Source organism: Globicephala melas, chromosome 20 (genome assembly GCF_963455315.2).
Source record: "Globicephala melas chromosome 20, mGloMel1.2, whole genome shotgun sequence".
NCBI classification, from domain to species: domain Eukaryota; kingdom Metazoa; phylum Chordata; class Mammalia; order Artiodactyla; family Delphinidae; genus Globicephala; species Globicephala melas.
Genome location: NC_083333.1, coordinates 8,146,500 through 8,173,891, shown reverse-complemented (window position 1 = coordinate 8,173,891; position 27,392 = coordinate 8,146,500). Strand labels below are relative to the sequence as shown.

At 39.5% G+C, this 27,392-nt stretch overlaps 1 protein-coding gene across 3 annotated transcripts in view; it reads left to right on the top strand.

The window, feature by feature from the left end:
* The window catches only part of METTL16 (methyltransferase 16, RNA N6-adenosine), a 55,839-nt gene that overhangs the window by 26,805 nt on the left and 1,642 nt on the right, over positions 1 to 27,392 (top strand). For 2 of the 3 annotated variants that reach the window (XM_030861794.2, XM_030861798.2), the window contains 4 exons: positions 1,742 to 1,884; positions 14,930 to 14,999; positions 16,086 to 16,175; positions 26,808 to 26,981. In XM_030861794.2, the coding sequence (XP_030717654.1) occupies positions 1,742 to 1,884; positions 14,930 to 14,999; positions 16,086 to 16,175; positions 26,808 to 26,981 (477 nt within the window). Of the gene's footprint in view, positions 1 to 1,741; positions 1,885 to 14,929; positions 15,000 to 16,085; positions 16,176 to 20,927; positions 21,239 to 26,807; positions 26,982 to 27,392 lie in introns of those variants that run through there. The other variant, XM_030861802.3, reaches the window with a different exon arrangement.

Below are 27,392 nucleotides of genomic sequence, written 5' to 3'. Positions count from 1 at the left end.
TGTGGCCTTTTGTGGCTGACTTCTCTCACTAAGCATAATATGTTTTCAAGCTTCATCCATATTGTAGCATGTATCAGTACTTCATTTCTTTTTATTGCCGAATAATATTCCATTATATGGAAATATCACGTTTTACTGATACATTCATCTGTTGATGGACATTTGGGTTTTATTCACTTTTTGGCTATTTTGAACAATGCTGCTGTGAGCATTCATGTACAAGTGTTGTGTGAACATGTTTTCATTTCTCTGAGGTGTATACCTAGGAGTGGAATCACTGGGTCATATGGTAACTCTATGTTTAATTGTTTGAGGAACTGCCAGAATGTTATCCAAAATGGCTGCACCATTTTTTATTCCACTATGAGTAGTGTATGAGAGTTCCAATTTCTCCACATCTTTGTCAACACTTGTTTTTATCTGTCTTCTTGATTATAGCCATCCTAGAGAGTATGAAGTAGCATCTCATCATGGTTTTAATGTGCACGTCCCTAATGGCTAATGATATGGAATATCTTTTTGTGTGCTTATTGGCCATTTGTGTATCTTCTTTGGAGAAATGCCTATTCAGATCCTTTGCCCATTTAAATTGGGTTATTTTTCTTTTTATTATTGTTGTAAGAATTCTTTATGTATTCTATATGCAAGTCCCTCATTAGATATATTATTTGCGAATATTTTCTCCCATTCTGTGGGTTGTCTTTTCATTTTCTTGATGGTGTCCCTTGCAGCCTGGAAGTTTTTACTTTTGAGGAAGTCCAGTTTATCTATTTTCTCTTCTGTTGCTTATGCTTTTGGTGTCATATCTAAGAAACCATTGCCTAATGCAAGGTCATGAAGATTTACTCCTATATTTTCTTCTAAGAGTTTTATTGTTTTAGCTTTTTACATTTAAATCTTTGATCTATTTGGGTTTTTTTTTATATGGTGTGAGGTAGGAGTGGATTAAATATTTAAATTTTAAAAGTGGCACCATAGGGTTTCCCTGGTGGCACAGTGGTTGAGAGTCCGCCTGCCAATGCAGGGGACACGGGTTCGTGCCCCAGTCTGGGAAGATCCCACATGCCGTGGAGTGGCTAGGCCTGTGAGCCATGGCCGCTGAGCCTGCGTGTCCGGAGCCTGTGCTCCGCAATGGGAGAGGCCCGCGTACTGCAAAAAAAAAAAAAAAGTGACACCATAAAATACTAGAAGAAAACAAAAAAATATTTATATAATCTTTGGTTGGAATATTTTCAGTGTATGATACCAAGAGAGAAAACATAAAGAAAAAGTGACAGAATTGGCTAGATAAAAAGGTAAAATGGGGCTTCCCTGGTGGCACAGTGGTTGAGAGTTCGCCTACCAATGTGGGGGACATGGGTTCGTGCCCCAGTCCGGGAAGATCCCACATGCCGTGGAGCGGCTGGGCCCTTGAGGCATGGCCGCTGAGCCTGCGCTCCACAACGGGAGAGGCCACAGCAGTGAGAGGCCCGCGTACCGCAAAAAAAAAAAAAAAAAAAAGGTAAAATGTTAGTATGTTTAATCACAAAGATGGAAGGTAAAGACCCTGGGAGGGAGTATTTGCATGAATGCCATTGTTTCAAATGCCAAGATTATACGATTTTTAAATCCCAAATCTAGCATGATACCTGGAAACGGAAATTATGTGTAAGCATTCTTGTGTAAAACTAGGTTACAGTCACCTTACCTTAAGGTGTAAAGGTTTTTCACCAGGGTTTGTTGTTGTTGTTGTGTTGTTCAGGGAGTAAACTCTCGAAACCCTCGAAGACCCCCACCTAGCTCAGTAAATACAGGAGGGATCACAGAGATCATGGCAGAAGGAGGCGAATTAGAGTTTGTTAAAAGGATCATCCACGACAGTTTACAGCTTCAAAAAAGATTAAGGTAAGTTGGTAATAAGAGTATTATCGACTATGTAATTCAGGAAGAAACCATGTCAATGAGAGGAAACAAAATCACTGTGGTCTGAAGAATAAACAGATAAAACCTGAAAAGGTAGAAGGTCCTACGGTCTGCAAAGACCTTGTTTCTGAGGATGCTCTCATGCCTGTAATTGATTTGTGTTTCCTGTAATCATCTACAGTGCATGGATAGAAAGGAGGAAAATACCATATTATTGTGTTGCTCCCATTAGTATGGTCCTGTGATGGAACAAACTGATTCAAATATGGCTTTTGATTAGAAAACAGATGGGTTCAGATCTGCCCCATGAACCAGAATAAATTTGTTGCCTAGTCCTTGAAGCAATTTATGTTCTTGGAATCAGTCTCTCAAACGATGACAGATGTGAGGACATTGAGCTGTCAAGAACTTAATGAAGGGAAACTGAAGTCACTAACCAGCTCCAGAGGAGAGTTAAGGCTATTCCTTTTTAAAAGCTAATTATTTCGGACAACACACCTGTCATTAAGCAGCATAAGGTACTCAGAAAGAGCTATTTGTCTCGCTTGACTTCTCACCCTGCCGAGTGTCGGTAAAATGATGGATAATGTGGTAGTTCAGACTAAAAGGGCTTTCAACCCTAGGATTTAGCTTTGTGACATAGAGAAGAATTTTTTAAAATTGTGGTAAAATATGCATAACATAAAATTTACCATCTTAACCATTTTTAAAGTGTACAGTTCAGTAGCATTAAGTACATTCATATTGTTGTGCAGCTAACCTCCAGAACTCTTTCTTCTTGTAAAACTAAAACTCTGTACCCATTAAACAACTAGTCCCCATTCCCTCTCTTCCCATAACCCCTGGCAACCACCATTCTTCTTTCCATCTCTGTGAATTTGACTATTTGAGGTACGTTATGTAAGTGGAATCATATTTGTCCCTTTATGACTGGCTTCTTTCCCTTAGCGTCAAGTCCTCAGTATTCATCCACGTTATAGCATGTTTCAGAATTTCCTTCCTTTCTAGGGCTGAATAATATTAATATTACATTGTATGTATATACTACATTTTGTTTATCCGTTTATCTGTTGGTGGACACTTGGGTTACTTCCACGTTTTGGCTATTGTGGATAACGTGGCTAGGAACATGGATATACAAATATTTCTTAAGACCCTGCTTCGAATTATTCTGGGTGAATACCCAGAACTGGAATTGCTAAGTAGGGAAGCCTTTTTTTCCCCCCCTTTTGGATTTATACGTGTTTAAAGCCGCTTATTTTAGTAGGCCAGTTTCAAAATCAGCAAATAGCCTGATTTGTTAAATGTGAGTTTATTTAAATATGGAAAGCAACTGGATTCTTGGATGATCTGCCTCAGAAAATTTACACAATATTAAAGCCAAAGGTTAATAAATTTTTGCCTTAAATTGATTTCTTCAACGAAAAATGGTGCAGATGCACCTGTTTGCAAGGCAGAAATAGAGACACAGACATAGAGAACAAATGTATGGACACCAAGGGGAGAAGAGAGGGATGGAGTGAATTAGGAGATTAGGATCGACACATATACACTAATATGTATAAAATAGATAACTAATGAGAACCTGCTGTATAGCACAGGGAACTTTACTTAATGCTCTGAGGTGACCTAAATGGGAAGGAAATCCAAAAAAGAGGGGACATATGTATACATATAGCTGATTCACTCCACTGTACAGCAGAAACTAACACAACATTGTAAAGCAACTATACCCCAATTAAAAAAAAAAACACATTAGGGTGTGAGGAAGAAAGAGCCTTAAGTTATACTGAGCATTGAGAAGAGTCTGAGTAAGTAAAGTAAACTTAAAGCAACAGAGCACTGAGACTCATGACAGTAGGTAACCAGGGCCATGTGGCCATTGCAGTATCTGTCAGCTTTTGAGGGAACTGGAGTCATTCAACAAAATGGGGAAGGTTGTTTTCAGGAGCCTATTAATCAGTAAGTTTCTATTATTGCCAAAGTTCCATTTGAACTACAAAAAATATGTTTTAAATGAACACCATTCTAAGAGAGAAGAAACTGGTCAATACGTTCCAAGTACGCCTGTACCTGGCTCTGTGGCAGCCCACAAATTGAATGAAAGGTGAACGTTTGCTGGGAAGGGTAAATTGCTAGAGCCCATCATGTCTCTGAAGAGTCAACCATTTCAAGGTTGGTGTCACGTATAGGAAAAGTTACCCAGTTACGATTCATACAAAGAAAGGGTTCAGCAGTCTTGTCTGCTCTGTTAGGACTCAGGCAGGTTGAGAGGGAAGATAAAAGGAAGAAAGGAAGAATGAAGTGATTTTCATTGAAAAGAAAATAGAGCAATGTTTTTTGAAAGAGTTTTGCTCACAAATATTGTTTACAATTTCATGTCATACTTTGGTGACTTTCATTTGTATATGTTACCAGTTCATGTCCTGCGTATTTTTGTAGTTGACATAATGTTTATACCACTATGCAACTCTCAAATTTTAAAATGCTGTGGAAACTGCATATTTTGAAGCTATGAAAAATAAGGGATTGAAAACAAGTATTTAAACCCCACCATCTGCTTCTTATCCCCCTTCTTGTTCCTGAAGAAATGCAGAAATTAAGCCAAATTTGTAACATTATGGAGTGAAATAAGTTAAATTTGTTGGACTGATCTTAGTGATGGCACCCCAGATGCCTCACCTCCCCGTTATGATTCATGCCTTGCCTAAGTCACGCTCAGCAGCAAGTGCAGTTTTGTATCTTAAGGAATTTTGCAGCTGGGAGGCCCTTGAGAGAGAAAGTTATCCAACCTCTTAGTTGTACAGATTAGAAATTTGGGACCCAGATCTCCTAATTCTGGTCCAGTGTTCTTTCCACCATTCTGTGTAGCCTCTGTAACCCAGACTGCAGTTAGACTTCTAAGTACACAGGCTTTTCTTTTCTACTCCTTTTCTTTTCTTTTTTCTTTTCTTTATTGTTGAGGTATAATTGACATATGACATTATTAGATGGCCTTTCTACTGTTGATGAAGATTTACAAGTGCTTGTCCTAATAGCATTTTCTTTTTTTAGAGACTCACTCACCTAACCTTCTAAATACATTAGCAGACTTTATCAAACCCCTTATGGCCTGGATTTTACACTTGTCATTGGTTATTAGGTCTATAGCTGATGCCCTTTATGGCAGTGATTCTGTGATTTTTCCAGGAACCAGATTTACCAAGTTCCAACTTAATACTGGTTTTACTCCCTGTTTTTGCTTTTTCCTTTCCATTCCTTACCCCCTGCCAGATGGTGGAGACTTCTTGGTTCTGGGTAAAATCCACATATCTGGTGATGGATAATAAATTAAACAATCTAGGCCTTTTGAAATGTGATTCTTTGACTTTTTTTTTTGATGTGGACCATTTTTAAAGTCTTTATTGAATTTATTTCAATATCGCTTCTGTTTTATGTTTTGGTTTTCTGGCCAGGAGGCATGTGGGATCTTAGCTCCCCGACCAGGGGATCGAACCCACACCCGCTGTATTGGAAGGTGAAGTCTTAACCAATGGACTGCCAGGGAAGTCCCTCTTTGACTTATCTTTTAAATTTTTTCTCATTGGTAAAGTGAGATAATAATAGCTACCTCATACCTCATAGGGTAGTCATAGAATTGAATGAATATGTATTTGATGTAATTAAAAATAATAATGAATAGTAAATAGGATCTTTTAAACTCTTGACCATTTTAGGAATCCAGTAGATTTAAATGCTATGGTCTACTGTGTTGAAAGGAAATGTTAAGAGTACTCTGTTATTTTACTTTAATGCAAAGTCCCCCTCCTTTTCTGTTTTTTTCTTAAAACTAGGTGCTAGCATAGTTATGGGGTGCTGTAAGTGATGGTTGCAAGGAACAATTGTAGGGCTTCCCTGGTGGCACAGTGGTTAAGAATCTGCCTGCTAATGCAGGGGACACTGGTTCGAGCCCTGGTCTAGGAAGATCTCACATGCCGCGGAGTAACTAAGCCCGTGCACCACAACCACCGAGCCTGCGCTCTAGAGCCTGCGCGCCACAAATACTGAAGCCTGTATGCCTAGAGCCTGTGCTCTGCAAGCCTGGGCACAGCAATGAAGAGTAGCCCCCGCTCACTGCAACTAGAGAAAGCCCGCGTGAGGCAACAAAGACCCAACATAGCCAAAAATAAAATTAAAAAAAACCAAAAAGGAACAATTGTAAATTTTATAACTGAGCTTTTAGTTAACTTTCCAGCTGAAAGACTGTCCAGTTCTACAACAAACTTTGACTTACCTTTATAAAAGGGTAAGCCACTTCATTTTCCTTGTCTGTAAGGTTGGGATAATACCTTTTATGGTATTAAATGTTAAAAGAACATAGGAGCCATCTCCCACATTGTTAAAAGAACAATATGGGTCAATATAAGCTCAGAATGAATAATGACAATAATGGATTATAACCCACTGAATAAAGTAAGCAAATAAAATACAAAGGGGATAGAGGAAAAGCTCCTCTAGAATGCCAGCTAATAAATGTAGAAGGAATAATAAAATTAGAAAAATGACTATTTTGCAATCATTATAGTAATAATTGATTCATGGAGGAATCAACAATGGAAAGTTGAAGAGGAACAGGATATTTTCATAGTTTCAAAGTATTTCCCCAGTTACAAAGTATTTCAGTTACAAAGGGATATATGGTAACTTTATAGTGGAGAGACTGAGGGATACCACCTTGACCAGGTGATCACCTCCTGATGGGGGTCAGGGGTCACCTAGAAGGACACGTAGCACCTCTGTGCTCTTCATGCCCAAAATGTTTTACCTGAATCTATGAGGAAATTTCAGAGAAACCAACTTGAGGGGTTTTGTAAGACAATTTTTCAAAAATATTAAGGTCGTGAAAGTAAAAAACGACCACAGAACTGTTCCAGATTGAAAGAGACTAAAGAGACTTGACACGTAAATGAAATGCATGATCCTAGATTGGATCTTGCATCAGGGGAGAAAATTGACATGAAGGACGTTATTGGGATAATTGGTGAAATTTGAGTATGGACTGTATTCCAGATAATAGTATCATATGAGTGTTCAATTTTCTCAATTTGATCATTGTTCTGTGGTTATAAAAGAGAATGTTCTTGTTTTTATTTTTTATTTTTTTGTCCTTGTTTTTAAAATGTACATGTCAAAATATTTAACATTAGGGGCATGATGATGTCTGTAGCTAACTCTCAAATGGTTTAGAAAAAAACAGAGCAAGCAAATGGGGCAAAGTACAGGGAATCTGGGTGAAGAGTGTACTGGAATCATTTGTACTAACCTTGCAATTTCTATACGTTTGAAATAATTTCAAAATAATTTTTCTTGAAACCTGCTGTCTCTAAGGAATTACTAAATGCTGTAATGAGTGGAGTGCTACTTTCATCATTAAAATAGTATAATGGGTTCAAAATCTCTTGGGTAACTGATCTTCCTTTTCATTTTTTTTCCCTATGTGCGTTTTGATTAGTTGTCTCAAGATGCCTGTTGAGAGTAGCTAGGATCTAATGGGTAGGTTTTTTTTTTTTTCTGGCTGCGTCAGGTCTTAGTTGCCTGCGGCACACAGGATCTTCGTTGAGGCCTGCGGGATCTTTCGTTGTGGTGCGTGGGCTTTTATCTAGTTGTGGCGCGTGGGCTCCAGGGCGAGTGGGCTCTGTAGTTTGCGGCACGTGGGCTCTAGTTGAGGCGTGCGAGCTCAGTAGTTGTGGCGCACGGGCTTAGTTGCCCCGTGGCGTGTGGGATCTTAGTTCTCTGACCAGGGATTGAACCTGTGTCCCCTGCATTGGAAGGCGGATTCTTTACCACTGGACCACGAGGGAAGTCCCTCAGTAGGCATTTTTTTTTTTAAAGTGAAGCTAAAACAGTTTTTAATACACGCAATTACTTCTGCTTTTTCTATAAAAAATATAACTTGCAGAAAAGTTGATATATTGATGAGATTCGATCTTAAAAGATAGGGAATTCCCTGGTGGTCCAGTGGTTAGGACTCTGCACTTTCACCATCAAGGGCGTGGGTTCAATCCCTGGTTGGGGAACTACGATCCTGCAAGCCGTGTGGCCAAAAAAGAAAAAAAAACAGAAAAGATTCATGATATACTATTTAGCTTACAGTAAGAGTTAAAAGAAATGAACTCTGCCAAGCCCATGTTAAGTACCAATGACATATTACAAGCCTGAGTTATTTAAATATTTGCTTCCCTTCATTTCCTGAGGAAATTTGTAGCATCTTTCTTTTGTCTCTGTTCTGGGCCTTTTCTTGGCTTTTGGTGACTCTGATCTAATCTGTTCAGGACATGGATGCGACTGCAGATTATCATACTAAGTGAAGAAGTCAGAGAGAGAAAGACAAATACCATATGGTATCACTTATATGTGGAATCTAAAATATGGCACAAATGAACCTATCTACGAAACAGAAACAGACTCACTGACATAGAGAACAGACTTTTGGTTGCCAGGGGGGAGAGGGGATGATGGAGGGATGAAGTGGGAGTTTGAAGTTAGTAGGTGAAAACTATTACATATAGAATGGATAAACAACAAGGTCCTACTGTATAGTACAGGGAACTATATTCAGTATCCTGGGATAAACCATAATGGAAAAGAATATAAAAAAGAATGTCTGTATGTGTATAACTGAGTCACTTTGCTGTACAGCAGAAATTAACACATTGTAAGTCAACTATATTTCAATGAAAAAAATTTAAAAAAAAATCTGTTCAGGAATGCTAATTTTAAAAGAAAGGTGTTAATTAACCTATTTTATACTGTTACTTTGTGAGCACTAATTGCTCTTAATTTCTTATCCTTCATCTTGTTCCTAACATACCAAAGGCTTTTAATTCCTGGTTAATGATTTCTCCACTGCCTTCTTAAAGGGAGCATATTCTTTTTCTTCCAAACCTTGTAAAGCCGCCAAATGAAATAGATTATGCTCTGAGTAAATTTACCCAGGTTTGTTTAAAGTAATTTAGGTAGGACAATTATTTATTTCAAATCAGAAAAAGGATTGATTAAACAAAAATAAGGATTGTCATCCGTTGTTGAACCCACAAACAATAAAAACAAATAAAATATTGGTTAATGCACACTACTTCTAAAGCAGTATAATAGTATTTGTCATACTTTTATAATTAATAAGATTTTCATCTGTATTATTTAATGTATTAGGTTGAACCATATAAAGTTGCCAGTCCAACTTATAAAAATGGAAAATTTTTGTAGTTTTAACTTAGCATGTGATTTTAGAGGCTCTTAAATTCACTTACAGTTTTTGTCACTTTAAAATTCACCTTCAGGGGCTTCCCTGGTGGCGCAGTGGTTGAGAGTCCACCTGCCGATGCAGGGGACATGGGTTCGTGCCCCAGTCCGGGAGGATCCCACATGCCGCGGAGCGGCTGGGCCTGTGAGCCATGGCCGCTGAGCCTGCATGTCCGGAGCCTGTGCTCCGCAAAGGGAGGGACCGTGGCAGTGAGGGGCCTGCGTACTGCAAAAAAAAAAAAAAAAATTCACCTTCATAGTAGCTATTTTGCATACAGACAAATACATATTGAATGTATAGCCCCTTAATCTGAAATTTCTCTTTAAAACTAATATGCAGTTAGATGAATTTCAAATGACAGGAGTAATTATGATGCTTGGTGAAAAAAGCAGGATACAGATTATGTATTGCTAGTATAACTAAGCTATGTTATAAAGCAAGAAATATGCAAAACATTACTGTATTGTTAACTATTCTTTATGTATATTTGAAGATATAAGGTATATCATTATTTAGAAATTTATATATTTAAATCAGTTCTATTGAGGTATATAACTTGCATACAGTTACATTCTCCAATTTAAGTGTATGATTTGATGCATTTTGACAAATGTGTACATTACCACCACCACAATCAAGATATAGAACATTTCCATCACTGTAAAAAAGTTCCCTTGGTGGCGCAGTGGTTGAGGGTCTGCCTGCCAATGCTAGCGGACGCGGGTTCGTGCCCCGGTCTGGGGGGATCCCGCATGCTGCAGAGCGGCTGGGCCCGCGCATCCGGAGCCTGTGCCCCACAACGGGAGAGGCCGCGACGGTGGGAGGCTCGTGTACCGCAAAAAAAAAAAAAAAAAGTTCCCTTGGGCTTCCCTGGTGGCGCAGTGGTTGAGAGTCTGCCTGCCGATGCAGGGGATGTGGGTTCGTGCCCTGGTCCGGGAGGATCCCACATGCCGCGGAGTGGCTGGGTCCGTGAGCCATGGCCACTGAGCTTGCGCGTCCGGAGCCTGTGCTCTGCAACGGGAGAGGCCACAGCAGTGAGAGGCCCGCGTACTGCAAAAAAAAAAAAAAAAAAAGAGTCATGTACCCCAGTGTTCATTGCAGCTCTATTTACAGTATCCAGGACATGGAAGCAACCTAAGTGTCCATCAGCAGGTGAATGGGTAAAGAAGATGTGGCACATATATACAATGGAATGTTACTCAGCCATAAAAAGAAACAATGAGTTATTTGTAATGAGGTGGATGGACCTAGAATCTGTCATACAGAGTGAAGTAAGTCAGAAAGAGGAAAAGAAATACCGTATGCTAACACATATATATGGAATCTAAGAAAAAAAAGAAAGGTCATGAAGAACCCAGGGGCAAGATGGGAATAAAGACACAGACCTACTAGAGAATGGACTTGAGGATATGGGGAGGGGGAAGGGTAAGCTGTGACAAAGTGAGAGAGTGGCATGGACATACATACACTACCAAACGTAAAATAGATAGCTAGTGGGAAGCAGCCACATAGCACAAGGAGATCAGCTCGGTGCTTTGTGACCACCTAGAGGGGTGGGATAGGGAGGGTGGGAGGGAGGGAGACGCAAGAGGGAAGAGATATGGGAACATATGTATATGTATAACTGATTCACTTTGTTATAAAGCAGAAACTAACACACCATTGTAAAGCAATTATACTCCAATAAAGATGTTAAAAAAAAAAAAAAAAAGAATCCGCCTGCCAATGCAGGGGACACGGGTTCAAGCCCTGGCCTGGGAAGATCCCACATGCCGTGGAGCAACTAAACCCACGTGCCACAACTACTGAGCCTGTGCTCTAGAGCCCACGAGCCACAACTGCTGAGCTTGGGTGCCACAGCTACTGAAGCCCACACGCCTAGAGCCCGTGCTCTGCAGCAAGAGAAGCCACCGCAATGAGAAGCCCACGCACCTCAACAAAGAGTAGCCCCCACTCGCCACAACTAGCGAAAAGCCCGCACGCAGCAACGAAGACCCAATGCAGCCAAAAATAAATAAATATATTTTTTTAAATATTGCTTAATTTCTCTTGAGATTTCTTCTTTGACCCATGTGTTATTTAGAAATGTATTGTTTAATATCCAAGTATTTGGGGATTTTCCAGCTCTCTTTCTGTTACTGATTTCAAGTTTAATTCCCTATGGTGTAAGAGCAGATGTTGTATGAGTTTTATTCTTTAAAATTTGTTAAGATGTATTTTACGGCCCAGAACACGGTCTGTCTTGGTGAATATTCCATGTGAGCTTGAGAAGAATGTGTATTCTGCTGTTGTTGGATGAATAGTTAATAGATGTCAATTAGAGCCAGTTGATTGATGGTGCTGTGAGTTCAACTATGTCTTTACTGATTTTCTGCCAGCTGGATCTGTCCATTCTGATAGAGGGTTGTTGAAGTTTCCATCTCTAGTAGAGGATTCATCCATTTCTCCAGCAGCTCTATCAGTTTTTGCCTCATGTAGTTTGATGCTCTGTTGTTAGGTACAAACACATTAAGGATTGTTAAGTCTTCTTGAAAGATTGTCATCTTTAGCATTGTGTAATTATTCCTGATAACTTGCCTTGGTTTGAAGTCAGCCCTGTCTGAGATAAGTATTTCACTCCACTCTCTTCTTGCTTGCTTGGTTTCTTAAGACAAGTTGGATGTAATTCTTATCAATAGGTAAGGTGTATCTTTTTCTAGCTTCTTTGAGGATTTTTTCTTTTATCTTTTTGATTTTCTGTGTTTTAAAAATCACATGCCTAGGTGTAGTTTTCTGGGCATTTTTTCTGCTTGGTGTTCTCTTAGCTTCCTGGATCTGTGGTTTGTGTCTGACATTAATTTGGGGGAAATTCTCAGTCATTGTTTCAGATTCTTCTTTTCTCTTTCTTTTCCTTCTAGATTTCCATTACACATATTTTATACCTTTTGTAGTTGTCCCACAGTTCCTGGGTATTGTATTCTGGTTGTTTTCCTTTTTTTTTAAATCAACATTTAAAAAAAAAATATTTATTTATTTGGTTGAGCTGGGTCTTAGTTGAGGCAGGCGGGCTCCTTAGTTGCGGCTCACCGGCTCTTTAGTTGCGGCACTTGGGCTCCTTAGTTGCAGCATGCATGTGGGATCTAGTTCCCTGAACAGGGATTGAATCTGGGCCCCCTGCATTGGCAGGCGGACTCTTAACCACTGTGCCACCAGAGAAGCGCTGGCTTGCATTATTTCTGATGAGAAGTCTGATATTAAATATTTATCTTTATTCTTTTGAACAAAAAGTGTCTCTACCCTCTCCCTGCTTTTAAGATTTTCTTTTTATCTCTAATTTTCTGTAATTTGATTATAAGGTGCCTTAGTATGTTTTTTGTTTTAATTTTTATTTTATATTGGAGTAGAGTTGATTAACAATGTTGTGTTAGTTTCAGGTATACAGCGACGTGATTCAGTTATACATATATCTATTCTTTTTCAAACTCTTTTCCCATTTAGGTTATTGCAGAGTATTGAGCAGAGTTCCCTTGTGCTATACAGTAGGTCCTTGTTGGCTATCTGTTTTAAATATATAGTATGGTTTTCTTTATGTTTCTTCTGTGTGGAGTTCATTGAACTTCTTGTATATGTGTTTATAGTTTTTATCAGTTTTGGAAAATTTTTGACCTTTTTTTTTCAAATATTTTTGTCCTCCTTTTGCCCCTTTTCTGAAACCCCAGTTATGTGTACTGCTTGATATTGTCCCATTGGTCACTGGTGCTGTGTTTTATTTTTTTGGTCTTTTTCTTTTTTTTTCCCCCCTGTGTGCTTTATTTCAGGTAGTTGTTTTGCTGTGTCTTCAAGTTCACACATCTTTTCTTTTGCAGGGTCTAATATGCTGTTAATCCCATCTGTGAATTTTTTATTTTAGATATTATAATTTTCATGTCTAGAAGTTACATTTAGTTAGTTTTTATATCTTCCCTCTTGCTCTTCATCATGTCCATGTTTTGTTATGGAGCATATTTCTAATAGCTGTTTTGATGTCCTCATCTCCTAATTCCATCATCTCTCTTATTTCTTGGTCTGTTTCTAATGATTGATTTTTAAATCCTGGTTGTGAGTCATTTTCCTGCTTTTTTTATTTTTTATTTTATTTATTTATTATTTTTGGCTGCATTGGGTCCTTGTTGCTACGCGCGGGCTTTCTCTAGTTGCGGCGAGCAGGAGCTTCTCTTCATTGCGGTGCGTAGGCTTCTCATTGCGGTGCGTGGGCTTCTCATCGTGGTGGCTTCTCTTGTTGCAGACCATGGGCTCTAGGCTCATGGGCTTCAGTAGTTGTGGCACACAGGCTTAGTTGCTCTGCGGCACATGGGATCTTCCCAGACCAGGGCTCGAATCCGTGTCCCCTGCATTGGCAGGTGGATTCTTCACCACTGTGCCACCAGGGAAGCCCTCCTGCTTCTTTCAATGTCTGGTAGTTTTTGACTGGATGCTGGACATTGCATATCTTATGTTTGGGGGTGCTGCGTTTCATTCTGTTCTTTTAAAGGGTGTTAAACTTTGTTTTGATGCTTACTTCAGTTACTTGTGATCAGTTGGATCCTTTCAAATCTTGCTTTTAAGCTTTATTAGGGTAGATATAGAATAGGCTGTAGCCCCATTACAAAGCAGTATCCTTTCCAGGACTCTAATAGATGCCCCTTTTATTAACAGGGTCTTTCTACTCTGGCTAGTAGATCCACAAACTAGTCCCAGATGTCTGAAATCCAGGAATTGTTCAGCTTACTGCTTTCTGAGAGTTCTTTCCCTAGCCTCCACCCCACACATGTAGATCATTCTGCAGAATATTCCAGTGACCTCCTCTGCAGATGCCCAGAATTCTCTCCGTATGTGGCTCCTTCCTCTTATATTTTGCTCTTCAAATTCTTACTGCCTCAGCCTCTCTGAACTCCAGTCTCTGTCTCATCAATTCAGCAAGATTATTGGGTTCTGTTTTAGTTTCCTTTCCCTGCTTTGCAGCTTGGGGATTTCCTTTAGGCAGTAAGCTCTGGCAGTTATAGGGCTCACCTTGTTTTTCTCTCTGAGATCATAGGTCTTCACTGCAGTTGTCCAGCGTCTGAAAAATTGTTTCATATATTTTGTCCAGTTTCCTAGTTTATGGTGGAAGGGCAATTTCCTTACTAGTTAATCCTTCATATGCTGAAGCAGAAGTCCTGTATAAATTTTATACTTTGTAAACTTTTTAGAATAATCAGAAGAAATAAAGTCTGTCCTTTTACCTTTTAACCAGTTCACTCCATCTTCATACTCCCTCTTCTGGATTTGTATTTGCTATAGAAGAAATTGATTTCATGTTCTGTTGAAACTTTAATGCAATATATATTCTTAAGTTATTTGCAAGTGAGTGCATCTCAAAATACAGGTTCATGCTAGATTTTACAATTTCTCTTAATATGGTGGGGTGTGTGTGTGTGCATGTTTTTTCTGTTGTTTATTAACTAATTTCTGTCCCAAAGCTAAATGATCTTCATTCTGAGCATTGCAGGTGAGACCTCTCTCTCTTACTCTCTTTCCACATACATACAGCCCTAAAATCATTGGAGAGGCTAAGTGGCTTTTTGTTTAAGTTGCTTTGGGCTATTGATACAATTCTTGTTATTGTCACTTGTAACTTAACTCAATATTTGTTTGCTACTCTTATCTTTTTCACTTGAGTAATGCTAATGTAAAAATGTGTAACCACATAAACAGTGTTTGACTTGCCTGATTTCCCGCCCCCTACAGGTGGTATAGCTGTATGCTGGGAAAGAAATGCAGCCTGGCTCCTCTGAAGGAAGAACTTCGAATACAAGGGGTAAGGCTTTGTCTTTACTATTCTGGTGTATCCACTTTTGATGGTACTTGGAGTATAGATAGAACTTTCCTTTATACCTAGAAGCTCTAAATGTGTTTTTTGTTTGTTTAATTTTTGCTTGTTTATTTTTTAATGTTGTAATTTTGGGGCTAAAGGGAACTGTTTATAAATTATTAAAATAAGGTCTTCTTTGACCAATAAGAAAAGATGGGGAAAACAGGATGAGTAGAATGTCAGAGAGAAACCAGACATCAAAAAACCTGGTGTCTGCCTACCACTGACCCCACATCTGACTCCATTATAACTGCAGAAACTGAAGCTAAGGGGCTTGTTCCAGGTCACACGTCTAGTTCACACGTCTAGTTATCAACGAACAGCTGAAACCAGAACAATTTTCAGTCCGGTGTGCGATCTTCACCCCACTATGGTGTGACCCGCACAAGTTCAGCCCCTTGCTTTTGTTTTGAAAAGCAGGTGACAAATACATACTTCCCCAACTCCCCTCCCAGTTTATGGTGTTTGGGCGTGAATAGGCAGGAGCAGGATGACTTTTCAGAGAAGGGGGTCAGATGTGGGTTCAGCGGTAGAACCAAGTTTCTGATTTCAGTTTTCTTTCTGACATTCTACTCATCCTATTTTCCCCACAACACCTTTTCTTTGTTAAAATTGTAACAGCTAGAAAGTAGTTCTGTTTTCTTTCCTAAAATCTGGTAGACAAAAGGGAGACTACATAGCTGTGTCTAGCTAGGCCTTAGAGGCTCTCTTTCCTAAGCAAAAGAAAACAAAAGAACATTTGAATCATTTTACCAGTGGTTCTCTGAAGGGCTGTGTTTTGAGTGTTTCATATATTGGACCTTCAGGCCAGAACTATAAATTCTCTCGTGTTTTATGGCAGGAAGAAAGCCCACAACTTTGTTGAGAGGTAATTTATTCATTGATTATTAGGCAGCTGTGCATAACTGTTTGGGGATGGTAGTGTTTGTTAACTGATAAAAAGGACGACCAACATATAATTTAACATCAGGCAGGAGCCAGAAACATAGTAGAATTACTAGAATGATGAGATGCTGTGTTTGCTGGTTTCAGGTTCCTAAAGTCACCTACACTGAATTCTGCCAAGGTCGGACAATGAGGTGGGCTTTGGCTTGGAGTTTTTATGATGATGTAACAGTACCAGTAAGTAGAGACCTTCCTTTAGCTTCTCTGAATTCCAGCACATGGTGGGTTTTAGTAGGTCATAAATGAACTAAATCTGTACTGTCCTGTTTTCCTGAAGTTTGCCCCAAATGCTTATGTCAGAATGGAAGGTGGAGGGGCTGCAATGGGGAAATGAGGAGATGTTGGTCAAAGGTTATACTTCCAGTTGTAAGATGAATAAGTTCTTAGGATCTAATGTACGGCATGGTGACTATAGTTAACAATACTGTATTATATACCTTAAAGTTGCTAACAGAATAGATCTTGCATTCTCACCACAAAAAAAGAAGTAATTATGTGAGGTGATTGAGGTGTTAACTAACCTTATTTGGTAGTCATTTCACAATATTTGTGCAACAAATCATCACAGTTGTACACCTTAAACTTACACAATGATATATGCCATTTGTACCTCAATGAAGCTGGAGGAAAAAAAAAAAAGAATGGAAAGTGGTTGTAAACCAGGCATAGTCCTGGAAACCTGACTGTGGTGACTGTGGAACCTTTCTCTGTGAGTTTGTGCACCTCATTGATTCTTACTCAGCAGACATAAATGAGTTGGAAATGCATCTTTTAGGAATTAAAAAATTCAGGTACAAAAACTTTGTGGGTATGGTTATTTTGTTAGATATTCCTCAAGCACTGAAATTGAAGTCTGTTTATTTTCTATTAACACTGCTGTTTTCCTAGAGTAGCTATCCCCTGGGGTTCCTGGTGGATGTAGAAATTACCATTTGGGGTTGCAGGCTTTTGGTGTGTAAAACTTAGAGATCATTCCAATGAAGGGTTCTGTCTCGGCTTTAAGGTTAACACTGGAATACTAATGAGTTTTGAAGCTGGGTGATAGTTCATTACCCTATTTTGTCTACTTTGCATGTGCTTGAGCTTGAACATTCTTCCGTAATAGAACGTTTTAAAACATGATTTGTTCCACAAAGTTCTCTTTGTCCTCTGTGTTGCTATATGCAAAAGAAAAACGGTTCTGAACTAGTTAGACCGAACAATTTTTCTGGGCCGTGCTAAGAGGTGGTAATAGAATAGCATCTGTTTGTTCTCACATTTCCCTTGGAAGAATGATTGACTTACTGTTGCCTGGAGCTGTCCGCCTTAATGTTCATGCACACGTTGCTCAGCGTGGGCTGCTTCTTCCCACAGTGTTTACGGAGGCCTAGTACCTGGTCCTTGCCGTCTCTAATCCCCTGTCCACACCACAGGCTTGTTCTGGGTGCTCCTCTCCCAAGCGTGGTCTTGGCCACGCTTGGTCTCCGGAGCCTCTCTTAAATGTTGCTGTGTCTATGAGGCTCTTTCCTTCTCCCATAGGGCAGAGGAGTAGAGACATGTGCAGAAGTACAAGGGGATGATTTGCAGATGTTTCTGAATACATGAGCTCAGATTTGAAACAGACTTTCCTTCCTGTGCTCTGCAGCTAGGTGTGCTGCTGGATTGAAATAAGTTTCCCAGTCAAGTCTGACTGGCCTGCCTGATGGAAGCCTAGACTTGCCTCTCTGCCATGCAGTAGGGTATCTAGAGGTTTGTGTTTGAAATTCTCACTAGTTAAAAAAGATGGTTCTCCTTTTTTTTTTTTTTGGTTCTGCTTTTTTGACCTCCCTGAGGGATTATCCTTTCTGTTGTCTTCTAGAACACTAGGGCTTTCCCACCAAATGGTTAAAATCATTAGTAATGTCCTAGCTTATCCCTGTGCAGACACTAACAGCTGCAGGAAAATGGAACTGCACCTGTTTCCAAATGCTTCCTGTTTAACCTGCTTTCTGCACTTGTTGGTACCACAGGCAGAAGAGCTGATAATGAGCTCTGGCACTCTTCAGGCCATCTCAGGGACCAGCGTCACCCTTGCCCTCTTGGATTAGTAGCTATTTCAGATCAGAGTATCAAAGAGTACTATGTTTCTGTGTAGCAAAATCAGCTTACTTTATTTGCTCCCTCCCTCCCTGTCTTTTAGGCCGTCCTTGAGCCCTGTTCATAGTTTCAGCCATCAAAGGATGCCTCTTGCTAAGGGCTTCAGGTTTCTCCCATGCCAGAGTACTCATCCCTCCCCACCACTACCCCCAACCCAAAGTTGTTAATAATGCACTCCCAAGTGTTCCATTAGGTACACTTAAACTGCTACAGGGGAAATGGCAATTTCTGATTTGTGGTAACCCAGCAACAGTTTCTTAGCACTGGTGCCCTTGATCAGCATCTGCTTTCCCAGGGGTAGTCCCAAGGCACTCGGGACGTTTTTAGTGGACTGTCCTCTTTGTTCACCTTCCCTCTACCTGGACCTCTCGAGAGCCACTCCTTGCTTTCTGAAATGGTCACCTCATTTCCTCCCCTTGCTCCTGCCGGTGGTGGGGAGGGAGGAGGATATGCTGCTTTAGGTGAGGAGAGGAAGCCAAGGACTAGAGCTAGTTAAGCAGAAGTATTGACCTACTTCCGCATCCCACCCCCACTCCCGCCTTTTTAGGGTAAATGTGCAAGTTACTATGGCAACTTCTGTTTTCACTTATCTCAGGCCTACTGACTCGTTTCTGTTGGTGCTGAATGCTGAAAAATTCCAATTCACTTCTGATTCAGGTGCCCACACTAAGCCCATTGCTCTTGTCTGGATTTATTTTAACAGCAAAAAGACGAGTCCTAGTGTTGATAGAACTTTGTACATTCATTTTTGACTGATGACAAATATAAGGAAACATATTGTAAGGACGGTTCTTTACAGAATTTTAACAAGCCACTTATAATGCCTCTTTGTCCGAGCTTCTCCTCTAATTGCTCAAGGCATTATTTTAGGTTTGCTTTGCTTTGCTTTCAGAAGTTTGACACTTGTTAAAAGAAAAAGAGAAAATAATGTAGCCATAGTAAATTGTGCACTCTTGGTCTGAGCATTGCCCAGGAACTCTGGTTTTAAAAAATGACCTCCCTGGGTTCAAGACATTTCCTTTGAGCCTGGGTCTTTCCTGTCTAGGGAGTAATAACTAGAGGGCTTTTTGGAGAACAAATGGAGGGAAGGGGTCAAATTAATTATGTAAGCTTGTTAGTGTCAGAGTGGGGGTCCTCTGATAGTGCTCTACTTACTATTCCACAGGTTCTCAAACTAATTCTAGGTAGAGGAGGGATTCCGTGTTGGTGCCCAGGGGATGACAGTTAGGGGCAGATGTAAGGCTCGTACTTCAGGGCTGTCTCTCATTTTAACCAGAGCTGATCTGCTTTTGTCAGTATTATGCATTAATTTTATTTATTGAAAGGATTCTGCTTTTAAGACATGGTTAGAAAACCAGTACTCTACCAGACTGTATATTATGCTGTAAAACAGATGTGATGGTTAGGGAGCTGAGCTCTTGAACAAAACCAAAGCTAAGGCTCCTCCTCTTAATTACTTTTCTTATTAAGCGTGATGTTCATTGTGATAATACCGAAGAAATAAGATACCATTTTCTGTACCTTATGATGATCAGTTTTATGGGAGAGAAAAACATGTGAAGTATTGATACAAAATTTTATATATGAGTAAGTAATGAAATGAATGGTAGGGACCAGAATGGTGTGGAATTAGGGAGTTCAGAAAAGGAAATGGTTCAGGCTGGGCTAGTGTGAGAGGACTTCACGGAGGAGGAATTGTCAGTGTCTGACTCATAGTTGGTGCTTGGTAAGTATTTGTTGAATGTTAAAAGGAATGATGTAGGACTTCTACTAAGGAGCAGCATTGCAAGCAGGACGTTAATAGGTATAGTAGATTTAAAGCAGTGGATATAGTGCTTCAAATTGTGATGTGAATGCTTCACACGCATTATGTCATTTTATTTAAACCTGACAAGTCGAATACGTGGTATTATCCCCACTTCCTAGATGAGGAAATTGGAGGCTCTAAAAAGTCAGGTTGGAGCCCAGATTAGTCTGATTTCACAGCCTAAGCTCCTACTCACTGTACTGCCAGAGGACTGCCTTTTATTCCAGCCTAGCCATGTATTAACCTACTTAGGCAACCCTTCATCACCTTGCTTATAGGCCATCCCAACAGCCTTCCATGTAACAGTCACTTGGATTCATCCTAAACTCACCATTCAAAGAATGTATAGCTCCTCAGTGGCTCCTTGGGCCTCCCAAATCTGTCTTTGACTTTCCCTTCCGTCCTAATTGCTCCCTGTTTTCCTGACTGTACTGTCTTCTACGATATTAGAAGTTCCACAGTCTTTTCACGATGCCAGAGTCATAACTGACTTTGTACAGCCTTTGCTCACAGCCCTTTCTCTGATCCTTCCTGTGAACTTCCCTCCACTGCAGCCCAGCTCAATTCCAGCTTCTGCATAAAGCCTTCTTAACCATGCAGCCCATAGAAATCTCTCTGGGCTTATCTCTTTCAGTCATTTGTATTCTGCATGAACTTCCTTGTGACCTAGTAGTTTGTATTGGTATTCTGTTTAACTGTGGCGTGGTGGATAACACCAAAACTATTGCATAGTGTATAGAAAAAGCCTTTTGTGTGCTGGCCCCTGTCTAGCTTTATGTTGAGCAGGTTACTTTTCTAAGTTTCAGTTTCCTCATCTATAAGATGGGGGTAATAATAGTACCTACCACATAGGGTTTTGAGGATTAAATATAATTAACACAGTGCCTGGTATATAGTAAATGCTCAGTAAAATATATTGTATTGTCATTCCCCACCATTCCTTCTCACCCACCTCCATATTTGATGCCCCAGTAATGCTGAGCTTCTGCTCTCTGATCCCTCTCCAGGAGATTCCTCTCTGACCATCAGACTCTCATCTATCAAGTTAGTTCAGATACTGCCATCTGTGAAGTTTGCCCTCACTCTTCCTAAATTGATATTGAGATCCTGCTCCTGTGTTCACTCTTTGTCCATATTGTGTCTTCTACATGGCATCAACCTAGTATAGTGTCTGGTCCTCAAATAATAATTATTAAATAAATGAAAATGAAGGAATAAATGATGTGGTACAGTGATTCTCAGACTTTTCCACTGAAGTATCAGCTATAGGAGGAAATGTTTTCTGACAAATCCCTGGGCATCAGGGTGACAATAAAGAATTTCCCAGGAAGCACTCTGTACTCTTGAAGTCTCTTCTTTTCTCTTTAATATGCATTTGAATTTTGTATTGTATTCCATAATATATATCTTTGTTTTTAGTTTTTGAAGTTAAATAATTTTAATATTGAGTCGATTGACAGTCTAGGAAGACACCTAGTGTTTACCTATCAATCACCTACGTTGACTGTTGACAGCTCATGGCTATTCTTGTTTCATCTGTATTCCATATACTCCTTCCCCCTGCCCTGACGATTCTGAAGCAAATCTCAGACAGTATATTATCCATAACCATTTTCATATTTATCTGTAAAAGGTAAAGATTCTTTAAAAAAAAACATAACCACAATAATTTATAATTCCTTCATGTTGGCTGTATAGTTGATCAAATTTTTCTTACTGTCTCAGATGTTTTAAAGTTTGTCAAACTAGAGTCTTACTAAGTTTTATGTGTTGCAGTTGATAGATATATCCTTTGAATTGCTTTTAGTATGGTTGTCCACCCCCTCTTTCCCCCATCTGTCACCCACTCCCTTGTAATTTATTTGTTAAAGAAAATGGGATATTTGTCCTATAGAGTTTTTTATATCTGGATTTTTCTGAGTGCATCTCCATGGTGTTAATATGTTCCTCAGACCCTGTCTTTCCTATAAATTGGCAGTTAGAGCCAGAGGCATGATCAGATATTGTACAGTTTTGATGGGGGGTGGGGGAGGAGACTGCTTTCTAGGTGGTGTGTGGTATGCTTCAGAACTTCCATCAGGAGGCACATAATGTTTGCTTTTGTCTTCTTACAATGTGAGCAGTCATTGATGATCATTGCCTGGATCCATTAATTCATTTAGAGTTGCAGAATGTTGATATTCCGATTCTATTATTCCTTCTTTATTGCTAAAGTACTTATAAAGAGAAACTTCCCCTTATCAACTATTTGGTTACGTTGAGGTACAGTTCATCTGGTAAAGGCAGGATAAATGCTTGATTATTTTGCTTTACTTTTCAGTTTTAAGAATAATGAGTTAGTGGTTCCCTAGCATCTCCCAGAAGTGACCAAAGAGGGTGGTTTAGGTTTTGTTTTTAGACTATTATGAATTCATGGATTTACACTTTCAGTATTTTTCAGTCTGTTACACTTATTATCTTTATTGATGCACAGATTATGTCCCATCTTTGCCCATGGGGTGTTTATTCAAGTTGGATGCTGAGTCGTCTTATCATACTAGAGTCTTGGGTAGTAGCTCCCTTTCTGTCTAGTATGACAGGTTGCTCCCCCCAAAAATACGTTTGTTTTTTTCTTCCCCAGAGCTGGCAGCAACTATTTTTCGATTTTTTTAAAGATAAAATACATCCTAGTTCCGACTTTCTATTTAGTTTCTACTTAACTTCACCAATTGTCTATCTATATCTCCTGTTCAAAAATTCCATGCCAAAAATCTCAGTCCTTGACCATAATTAATTACTCATTTGTTTTGGCCCATGATATACCATGGCAGTCTCAAAGTTAACATCACCAAATCATTTGTGAAAATAGCTTTTTTTTTTTTTTCATTCTTTTGTCCTTGGGGACTGTCTCATGATGGATTTTAAAGTCATTTGGAATGTTTCCTTTTTGTGGGTTTATGCCACCAGTCCGTACACAGTTACGTTCATTTGTTTCATTCTACTTTATATTTTTAGAGATTGCCTTTTTTTGTACTATTTAATTTTGTTTTGTAATTGTAAAAGATATTTACCCATGGTTTCAAAATCAAATATTGAAAAGGATATAGTTAGAGGTCTAGCTTCTTTCTCTTGTCTCTTTCACCCCAATCAATCCCTCTTCTCCTTGGATTACTATTTAAATGATTTTATAATTTATCCTTCCATTGTTTTTTGTTTGGTTGTTTTAATATAAAGAAATACACATGTAGTTATAGCCACCCCTTCTTAGATAGGTAGCATTCTACATAAACTTTTCTTCCCCTTGATTTTTTACTTTTTATTGTTTTTGAATATATCTAGGAATGATTACAGGGACATTATAGAAACAGTAACCTGGCAGATTAGGTAACAACAGAAATGCCACTGGGCTGTTAATAAGGAAGCCGCACTTTTAGACAACAAAATATTTTGTCCACTTCATGGCAGCAGAGCTGATACACATTTGAATAAGGCAAGATGGTCTGACTGTCCTTCCCAGCGCACCTCCTGTGTGTATTCCAGCCAGGTGTCAGTGTTGGCTGCTTGGCTTTGTTTCTCCATAAATGACAGCCTGTGCTGAATAACAGCTTACAGACATTCTGCTTGTTCCTGGAGGACCTGGGGCAGTAGCCATTCAGAGTATAGTAGAGCAGGGAGGACCCCAGTGCAGTAGCCAAGAGCACTCCTTTCCCCTCCAGACCATTCTAGAAGCTGCTTTGTCTAAACGAGGAGGCTGTGGCTTCATGCTCAGCAGATCTTAGTGAATGACTCCCTTTTCCTGCAGATACGAGGGAGCTCTTAAAGCTTTCATGCAGCCTGTGGCTCACTGGGAGTTTCTGCCTTAGCTGTAGTTAACAGCAGAGCTTCAGCAGCATAGCAGACGCCACACGGGATTGCGTCAGATTACACCTAATTCGAAAGTCTCCTGACTAATTGTACCACTGAGATCTAGAAATTAATATAAGAGTGATGATTTAAGAAATTTAAAGACAGCTCTGCTAGGTAAAGCATATTTTAAAAATTTAAGAACTGTTTTTGTCCAATTTATGGTTTCAGTATTGTAACACTTGACGCTCCTCCCCCTGTTGATTTTTATTCATTGAATCCTTGCAGTTCAAGCAATACAAAACCTGTATCCCCTGCGGGATTTACAGCTCCCCACCAAACTTCTTTCACATTGTAATTTCAGCTGGGTAATACAGTAGTTCATCTTCTAATCCAAAACCAGTTGTAAATTCACCTTCTGATTCTTTGCACTAAACTGAATTAACCATTGTAAATTATTGATTTTTAAATTTATGCTTTAAAATGTTGAATTATTTATGTTACTTTGTCTTCTAAACTATATTATGACAGTTTGAATGTAGAACTCTTCATTGAAAATATTTGTGGTCTGAGATTTAAAAGCATATTAGCAAATTAAGATCATCTCAGTTGGGGAAAAACAGATAGCTTCTATTTACTGGTGTTGTAACAGGGTATATATACAGTTACCTACTGTTGAACCTGTGGGGTTGAATTTAACTATTAATTTCTTTAAGACCTGCTCCTGTATTTTACTCTGGCCCTGCCTACTAAGAATTTACAGTACGAACGAGAAAGGGAGAGGAATGATTGCTGTAAGCCAGGCTTAAGTTAATCTCTAATCATTTAAAAACTTTGAGAATTTCTAAAGTATAAATTATCTGTCTCTTTGAGTGCCTACCTAGTTTCTATAGTAGAGTAAAACTAAAACAATCCTGAGAATATGTGTGTGTATTAAAACAATTCACTAAAAATCTTCGGAAATACCAGATTTGTTGATTGACCATTGTATATGGAACACTGGAGCCAGGATGCAAGGTAAAGGAGCAATATATGAGATGGAGAAGGTTTCATTTTAGTACTGGTGTAAGAAGGCAATAAACTGCTTTGTTGTTTCTGACTCCCTTGGAACTTGTAAAGTGGATCCTTGATAGAGCTCTTGTTAAGTTTGGTGAGGATGCATTTTTCTCCTTTAGTTCTAGAAATGATGATGAGTCCATTCTTACTTTTGGAGAAGAATAGTGCAGGAAATGAGAAATACAGCAATATCTTCACTTTGCTGGTTGGAATTTGTGAGCACAAATGATTACCACCTCTGTCAGAAGAGAGATGGGGCGTTATCCTTTTAGCCATATTTGTAGATGACCTTTGGTGTGCTGTCAGGGATGGCCCTGTGACGGTGACCTTTCCATGTTAACAGCCTTTGGATGTCAGGAAGTGGAAAGGGAATCTGATTCTTCTCCCCCATCCTCCTCCTACAACACCACCATCTTTTTTCACCCCCAGCTTAATAATCATATCTTAAGCTCCTTAGTGCAAAGTGTTAGGCTGTCCGTAATTGTAGAAATTATGTTTCTTATGCTGGGTGATTGAGTAATAACAATACTACTATCTTAATGTCAACATGAATTTGTCTCATCTTGTCTGAAACATTAACTGAGCAAGTTCAGACTCAGGGCTTAGAGTCCACCATTCATTTCTCAAGGGCAGGTTTCTGACTCATACACACACCCTTTGTTTTTGGTCCTTTTCTTCTAAGCTTGTTTTCTATTGTTCTTTAATTTCCATTCTTTATTGGTTAATATCTGGTATAAAGAGAAAATGTAGATTGTTTCTAAGAAATACCATCTAAAAGTTTTCTAGCATAGAATAAACTGGATATTTTGTTGTGTATGTATGGGGTAGGGAGTAGCTGGTTAGTTCCTATAAGGCCTCACCCAGTAACTGGACCTGACTATGTGTGTATATGGACGTGCTCTGTCACTGTTTCCAGGCAGAATTGGAGTTAGCAGCACAATTATCAGAGGCCTTTCTTTAGGAGAAGATCTTCAAAGCTGACTAGGTGTTTTCTTTTTTTGAGCCTTCTTATAATCCTCCTCATTTTGACCCATTTAACCTTAGAATTAGCTTAATTTTTTTTAAGTTTTGATAAAAGTTGTCTACAAGTCTGTCTCTTAAAGTATCCATAATATATCTGGTCTTAGCTGAGTCATTTAAAAAAATTTAGCAAGTTTTTACTTTAAAGAAATAAACTTTAAATACAGCAGTGTCACTTGGTTTTTAAAATGGAACTTGAGTCCCTCTAGTGGTTAGAGTGTAAATCACTTTCCAAGCTTGAAATTTAAAGAAAGACGACAACCTTGAGTTATGTGGAACCAGCTTTCAAATCCGCTGTTCTCTTCGGTACTGGTGTCCCCTCTCCCCAGCTGAGAGGCAGTGCTTAGCTAGCCACTGGCTTGGCCCTAATGTTAACCAAGATTCAGCGTCCTTTTCCGCCGATGTAATTCTGATGGCCCTGGTCATTCCTAGCATGTGATCTCACAAACTGTGGCTCACCAGCTGCTTTCTTTCAAGCCTTGGCAAGTATAAACTCAGGCTACAAGGTGGTGATTTTAAGCCATGCATTTCTTTATAGAAAATAACACAATGCCCTTGGGGTCCTTGAGGTGCCATGAAATTATACTTGCACAGGCCTGTTTTGGGCACAACAGGTAGATTAAGGACCTTTAGTAAGTGGAGGAGTTACGTACTGATAGCCAGAACACAGGCAGCATGGTATGGCAGAAAAGACCTGGCTTTGGGGTTCAAATCCTAACTTGACAAATACTAACTCTGCGACCTGGAGCTGATTACATAGGCTCTCTGTATCTTAGTTTTTCCCTTCTGTAAAATGGGGAGATGATAAACCCATTTTGCAGGGTTGTTTTGAGTATTAAAAATAAAGATGCAAACGCCTTTGTGTTTTTAGTGCTCTGTGATTGGTAGCAGAGGTCATGGATATTTCCCAAGCTGAATTCATTATAAGGCATGAGATTTAGTTATTTGGATAACCTTCCCTCTTCTCCAATGCCTTCTTTTTCTTTCAGTCACCACCAAGTAAGCGAAGAAAATTAGAGAAGCCAAGGAAACCCATTACGTTTGTAGTATTGGAATCTGTGATGAAAGAATTATCCCTCAAAGCATCGTCTTTGGGCTCTGAGACAGTGGAAGGCATAGTAGTTGTGACAACATGGATTGAAAAAATTCTCACCGATCTGAAGGTACCTGGTTAATAAGCACATTGAAGAAGTACTTATAATAATCTCTCTTTTTCCTTTTATTTTTTCTTCTGTTTTTTAATTTTTTAAAAAGTTTATTTATCTTTGGCTGCGTTCGGTCATCATTGCTGTGCGCGGGGCTCTTTCTAGTTGCGGGAAGCAGGGGCTACTCTTTGCTGCGGTGTGCGGACTTCTCATTACAGTGGCTTCTCTTGTTGCGGAGCATGGGCTCTAGGTGTGCGGACTTCAGTAGTTGTGGCACGCAGGCTCAGTAGTTGTGGCTCGTTGGGCTCTAGAGCACAGGCTCAGCAGTTGTGGCGCACGGGCTTAGTTGCTCCACGGCATGTGGGACCTTCCTGGACCAGGGCTCGAACCCGTGTCCCCCGCATTGGCAGGCAGATTCTTAACCACTGT